Here is a 7,568-nt window from a genome sequence, read left to right as displayed (position 1 = left end):
ATGATGGTGAGTGAGTTATGGATTGATTTGCTGAACAGTGATCGAAAGACATTTGCATACTTGAATGGGGCATGATTTCACTCTGTTGGTACAGCGGCTAACAGAACTCTGGAATTTCGCACAGCATTGATCAGGTCTACACCAACCCTATGAGTTGATTAGAGGTTATGAGATATAATTTTGTATATTTTAGTTCTTTCAAGACAGATCAGGTGGTTTTGTTTTGATTGGTCAATTTCTGCTAAAAGAAATAAGCATACCAGTGGCTGGCAACTGTGCTTTGATAATCTTAAAATACAAGTTGAGTATCCCTTATCCAAATATCCATTATCCAAATTATTCTGAAAACCATACATTCCAGAAAGTGAAAAGATATTTTTTTTCTTGCTAAAAGCAGTACTGGGGACATCTGTAACAGAAATACTGAGGAAATGATATATAACTGGCACTAAATGAATGCTAAGCAATCATTGCCTTGCACATACAGTAAATTCAGTACCTGAGATAGGACACAAACTTTGTTTCATGTTTTAAAACCTTGTAACAGGCAGCACTCAAATGGATTTTTCAAGAAATCTGTATTAAGTTGTACATTTTTCAAGACCAGAACGGTCTTTTCATCAGGTCATATGTGCAAAATAGCGACAAAGTGCAAGTCAGCAAACTTGCACTTTGTCGCTATTTTGCACATATGACCTGATGAAAACACTGTTCTGGTCTTGAAACATCGTCATGGATCTCGTAACTACACTTTGAAAAATGTACCACTTAATACAGATTTCTTGAAAAATCCATTTGAGTGCCGCCTGTTATCTCACACTCGGCTCGTGTGGCTCTTTGTGTGAGTGTCTTGGATATATAACTACCCCTTTGGAAGGCACCGTGGTATATGCGTATTGTCCGAAGTGCCAAACAACTGGTTGGACTGTGTGTATATATATATATATATATATATATATATATATACAGTGGTCGAAGTGGGGCGGTATACGGGGGTATGCCATACCGCCACTTTAATCTGAAGATAAAAAACCCCCCTTTTTTTCCCCCTCAGGATGCTCTCTGATCACTCAGCAGCGCATATTGTGCTTTTGTAATACCCCTGTACAACGGGGCAGTCTGGCAGGGGACGTTGATGGACAGGGGGGTGTCCGAAGGTGCGCACTATATTCACTCTTTACTTTTCCATACCCCCACTTCAAAATTTCCATACCCCCACTTCAAAATTTCCACTTCGACCACTGTATATATATATATATATGCAACAGATCCCTGTGGCTTTTGAGTTGAGCCGTAGGGAAGAAGAGGCGGCACTCCAAGGATTTGTATAGTACAAAATACGTTTATATAATCATGGTGGAAAATATGGACATCAGCAACGACGTTTCAAGGCCATTTGGCCTTTTCATCAGGATGCCGTCCAAAGTGCAGTTAGTGCTGTCCCTGAGGACGAGCGGTAACGCTCGAAACAATTGTTGGATGGATTGTTCCTAATAAAACTTTGTTACACTATTATCTCCGAGTGATGCCCTGGCTTTGTGTAAGCTATCTTGGACTGGCAAGCCTTCTCTCTGCACCCGTCAGCCCTGTACTGCCAGACTTCCCTGTACCTATATATCCTTATGTGCACTTTTGTTCTTTACAATTTTTATGATTTTCAGCCACCAGCTTTGGTTTAGCCTATCCCATTGACCAAAAGTATTTGATTTGGTCCTGGGCAACCCACCCGTGGCCCCCATAGGAGTTTTTGACACTATCCCAGGGTGCCACAGCATTTAGTTATGGAACATAACATAGTTAACAGTTTGCTAGTCATCAATGCAAACAGTATGAACATGTTACATTTTAGCTTTTATTTCATGGAAAATTAAGTTCACAAATACATAATCCTTTGTTGTAAAAAAAAGTGTAATGCGACTTCAAATGTTATAATTTTATATGTGCAGTTTTATAAATTGCAATATACTTTAATTTGATCAATGTCTTTTTCTGTAACCATAGGAAACCACTGAAAGTCTGAAAACATCTTCATACAATTGCTGTCTACATTAAGAAGATACCAGTTGTTCACATGCTTCGTTACAAGAAGCATAAGAGACAGGGAGATGGCAATGGAACAAGTGGTGTGGGTGTAATGGATGATACAGACCAGGAGGTGAGCAGTTTCACAGACCGAGCGTTTAGGAGCTTATGTGTTGTAGAAGAAGAACCATTGGATGATGTTCCCCACCTGCCCTCCCCCATTAGGGGATTACCACTTTCCACAAAGTACCATCTGGGAATATTCAACCTTTCAGTCAGAAAAACTCAACCCTTGGCCCAGTTGCCCACAATTCCACGACAGCGAGGAAGGTGGGCTCCAACATTCCAGCCACTGCTCAAATATGCAAAGGATGGGTTGATTGATGGAAAGACCAATAACAGACTATGTGCCCCTGAGCCAAGAGGCTACAAACAGCACTCAAAAGTGTCATCTCTAATAAAGACATTTGATAATATTGAAAATGAGATACCAGTTGAATCACCTTTACACACAAGAATACCTTTGTCTACAAGTTCCCAAACAGACAAGTTGAATATGGAAGAAAGACCTTTATGTGAGACTGTAGATAAAATTGACATAAATCATGAGTCACTAGCATCTATCAATCCAGATGATACTGATCTAAATCATCATTTTCACAGGCGCACAGCCAGGGAGGTATTCCTGGAGTCTAAAGCTGAGATTTGCTCCCCGCTCTCAGGGTCGCCATGCTCTTTGGGGTCTCCATTACCAGATCAATTTAAAAAAGCGGTGAAGAAAAAGGATTCATTGCGAAGAACAACCTTTCTACATAGCGAAAATAGTGCATTTAAATCATGGAGTGATATCAACAAGAAAGTTATTGGGGGAGATGAAAGTGATAGCTCAATCCCAGGAACACCTCCAATTCTGAGATCGGCAACCCCATGCTCTCCATTACTATCAAGAGCTGTACATGGAATGAGATCTAGGGATGCAGGACATGATGTAGGCTGGTCCTCTCCTGCATCTACATTGTCCAGCAGCTATGATGCCATTCAAATGCTTAGGACTGTTCCTCCACTTCCCAACAAAAAAACAATAAAGCAAACTAAAGACTCTAGCCAGAGGACCACAAAGGTCCCTTTAAACACTAAAATCCAAATGGAAGATATGCAGGTTGATGAAATACAGTCACCATCTAAGGATCAGCCCTACTACCCTAAATTAACCAAATCTAAGTCACCGCAACAAATAAATCATGAGTTATCAACAAGCCAGGATGCAGAACCAATCTGCAATTCAGTGGTAGTGGAAGAAAAGATAGTTTCCCCACAAGCAGAAGTACAGTCAGACACAGCAATCAAGGAAGAGCATGTCGAAGTAGCAGATAAACACATGCCTCCATCTGGAAGAATAAAGTCCTTGATACAGCAAATGGAAAAAGAAGCCATTAAAGATGTGGTACCAATTAATTTTTCAGTTAAGAAACATAATTTGGTAGAGTTACCAAAAGACGACAACACTGAGGCTCTGCCTATCATGCCATACACAACACCTTCAAATTCCAATCCTTCACCAATTAGTAAAGGTCTCATTCCTCCATGGAGGAGAAGAAAACACCACATTAAGAAGGAACCTGAAGAAAAGTTGATCCACACAGACATGGCTAGGAAAGATCAGTATGAAGAAAATGTGTCAATGAATAAAGATGACATTTCAGAAGAAAAGCCTATTTTGTCCCCCTTTAACATCACAAATCTTTTAACTCCAATTATAAGAAGAAAAAACATCAAAGAAGCCCTGGAAGAAAACCATATGATGATAACTCCTCCTCCTGTTGATAGCATTACAACTAAAGATCAAGACCAGATAGAAGTTAATGTTTATCAGAAAAGAGATGATTATAAGTCTAAGGCAACAAGTCTTATGTTCAACCTGAAGGACATGAGGAAACGTGTCAAGAGCACATATGGTTTAGCCACTAAATCGAGAAACGGTTATGACAGTAATCTGACAACAGATGTCAAGGTGCAAGAGGGAGTATCTCACACTATTCCATTGCTGGATACCAATAAATTGATATCAGATAAGGAAGATCTAAGCCATATACCGTGTGCACAGAACACAAATCCACTTAAAGAACAAGAAATTAAACCATATGTTCTCGGAAATACATCTGACAACTATTTATCTTTGAGTTCTCCACCCCAAGATACAGCAAGTAAAATATTTCACAATGGAGAAACCCTTGCACAAAAAGTTGGTACAATTCCAGCCATGCAAGAGGAGGATATGGATTCTCTCTGTCTCAGTCCTACTGACAATCATATCAGTAATAGTTTGGAATATCCTTCACTGAACCTTTATCACAAGGAAGACAAAGATGTGAATGTGGAACAGAAAGAATATACTGAAGTTGCTCCAGTCTGCATTGAACCTCAAACTGCCGAAGAACCTCACTTACAGTATGAGCAAAATATAGCAGAAGCTATTAAGGTAGATGAAATTACAAATAATCTGGTAATTCCAACCAAGAATGTGTCAGATAGCCAAATGGAGAGTGAACCAAATCATACAGAGCAATCTGGTTCTTCACAAGACGTAGGAAAACTATTTGTTGAGAGTGATGAAGATGGAAAGAAAGTGACAAAACAAGATGATACAAAGGACAGTTTACAATATTTTGCTGTGAACAATTGCAACACAGATGGCAGTGTACCATCTGGGTTTCTGGACACAGAGGATGAAAAGAAAGAAGGAAAAAAGAAACTGGCAAGTGATAAGAAAAGTGTTGATAGTACTTGTATTGAGGATCTCAAGAGACCATCTTCCGCAACATCTTTTAAACCAAACTTGTTTCTCATAAAAGACAACAAAAGTAAATCTTTTCCAGTCACAAAGTCAGTGAGGCTGCCCCTTTTTAGGAGTCTTTCTGAAGATTGCCTAGCTTTCAGGAAAGGAGAAGAAAATAGCTTTATTATGGGGAAAGACGACTTGAGAGAATCAAATAATAAGATTGAAGAGAACAAAAAGACCAAAACATCCGGCATACAAAATATGGAAAAAAATTATATAAGAAAACATGAGGAGGCTCTAACTACAAGATCTGCTTCAGAAACTCCAAAATATGAAATCATAGGATTTAGTGAAGTCAAAATGCAAAAGGAAGAAGAAGATATAGAACTGTGGAATAAACTTTGTTGTGCTAATGCTGAATGGAGGAAAAACAAAACAGAGGATTCTGAAACAGTCAAAGTACATGAAAGCTGCAGTGACACAAATTTACATGGTCTTGAAGGACCCTTCTTCCATCCAGTTGAGACCTGTGTCTCAGAGGTCACGGGGCCGTCACCAGAATGTAACACTTTACTTGTGCACAATGTAAGTGAATCCTTGAATGACTTGGTGAATGGAGAATTTATGAGTTCTCCTCTTCTTGATAATGAGATTACAAACTATTCTCCTACTGACAATGAATTGCTACAGTTTGAAGATGCTGTGTCATTTTCAGAACTCATTCCCTGTTCCACCATAGCCAGTCCTATGTTAGAGAGTGTCACCTGCTCCATAGTAGCCAGCCCTATGTCTGTGAATACACAAAGCTCTGGATTTGCCACTGCTCTTTCTGCATTAGATGATATGCCAAGCCCTCCTTCAACTGCCGTAAATTTGAGTAATGAAAAATTTCAGTTCCCTGAAAAACTAATTTCATCACATCCTAGTAATATGGAGTCCAAAAATTCTAACTGCACAAAGAACCTTCAAAGGAAGTCTCCAAGCATAGAATCACAAAATATTCATGCTGCAAAGCCACCAGCTGTACCTCCCAAAACAGAAAAAGCCTTACGGCGTGCCAAGCGTCTGACCAAAAAACGCAGGAAGACCGAGATTCCTCTGAAGTTCCAAGATGAGGACTTTCAGGATTGTGACTTTGTTCTAGATGTTCCATCACCAGCTAATGTCATGCCAACCATTATTACACCACAGTCACACCTCAAAGTGGCTTCTTCCATACCCAAATGCCTGCAGCATGAAGACTCAATTTCTGAATCCTCAACTCCTTCCCTCCCAAACACACAACGCAAACTTCTTCAGGACCCTGACTCTGGGCAGTACTTTGTGGTGGACATTCCTGTATATTTACGTATTAAAACCTTCTATGATCCAGAAACAGGAAAGTACCTGCAAATGTCCTTACCCCCATCAGAGAGGGCAACTCCAGCATTGGAAATGCCAACAAGTCCATATATGCTGTATCCAGGGCTTACCCCAGTTCCAGTGTCATCCATAGAATCATTTAAGGGAGCTTCACAGCTATTAAATGAAGGTGGTCTTGACATTGGAGATAGGACAAAGTCATGGGATGACACAGAAGAAGAATCTTTAAAAATGCAACAATTCATAGATTTTAATTCCCATGACCATAGCATGACAGGAACGCCACAAAGCATGGACAGAATGGTTACCAGGTCCATGAGCCCAAACATTATTTCAATGAAGGATATAGATGACTTTGCAATGGAAGCAATTTCATGAGTTTTGCAACAATGATAAAATAACAGCTCACAAAAAGGAGTGTCACAGATCACTTGTAAAGACTGATACCAGTGAGCAGCAATGTTAACTCCACTTTCACTTTATTAAATGTAGATTAGTTCAACATACATGTATAATTTCCATATTCTAAACTTTACAATTGGTTCTAGCGACACAAGAAAAACTAAGTAACCAAAGGAATACAGGAATGTATAACACAAGCTATTAGGTTGCCATGTGTAAAACAAAAAGCAATAGGATGTATGTAATTAAAAACAAATGTGTTAAATAGCAGGTTATATGTTCTAAAGTCTAAAGTGTGGGAGTTGAGAAGAGCCATCACATCAATGGCTGCCAACTGTGCTATAAAATTCACATTGAATTTCAATGCACTGCTTTTATTTACATGTTTTATGCACTGCACTATTAGTGAAACCCAGACACTAATAATTATGATGTTACAATCAGGAACCCTTTTTATATCAACAAGACAATTTGTAAAAGTTATTAAATACCATTTTGGAGATATATTGTCTCCAATGTATGGGCTGATGAAGTGTTTTAATATATACAATGTGCTTATACAGAAAAGCAAGTGACAAAAGCTATAATATGATTGCCCGCTAGCATCAGAAGCATATATATAGTCCAAATTGATTGGCACCCACAAAAACGACTGATATCTGTGGCTGGTGCCCTAACAGATCCACAGATATGTATTCCAAATTGATTGGCACTCCCAGAAATGACTGATATCTGTGGCTGGTGCCCTAATAGATCCACAGATATATATTCCAAATTGATTGGCACTCCCAAAAATGACTGATATCTGTGGCTGGTGCCCTAACAGATCCACAGATATATATTCCAAATTGATTGGTACTCCCAAAAACGTCTGATATCTGTGGCTGGTGCCCTAACAGATCCACAGATATATATTCCAAATTGATTGGCACTCCCAAAAACGACTGATATCTGTGGCTGGTGCCCTAACAGATCCACAGATATATATTCCAAATTGATTGGC

The 7,568-nt window shown here is 39.2% G+C and overlaps 1 protein-coding gene across 1 annotated transcript; it reads left to right on the top strand.

Moving 5' to 3' along the window:
* Positions 1-2,016: 2,016 nt before the first annotated feature.
* Positions 2,017-7,270, top strand: C6H10orf71 (chromosome 6 C10orf71 homolog). The gene has a single exon (XM_083145373.1). The coding sequence runs from the start codon at positions 2,072-2,074 to the stop codon at positions 6,539-6,541; it is 4,470 nt and encodes a 1,489-aa protein (XP_083001499.1). The 5' UTR covers positions 2,017-2,071; the 3' UTR covers positions 6,542-7,270.
* Positions 7,271-7,568: the final 298 nt, after the last annotated feature.

The sequence above is a fragment of the Crinia signifera genome, chromosome 6, assembly GCF_055691185.1.
Source record: "Crinia signifera chromosome 6, ASM5569118v1, whole genome shotgun sequence".
NCBI lineage: Eukaryota > Metazoa > Chordata > Amphibia > Anura > Myobatrachidae > Crinia > Crinia signifera.
The sequence above is the reverse complement of the archived record's forward strand: the minus strand, read 5'-3'. Positions and strand labels throughout refer to the sequence as shown.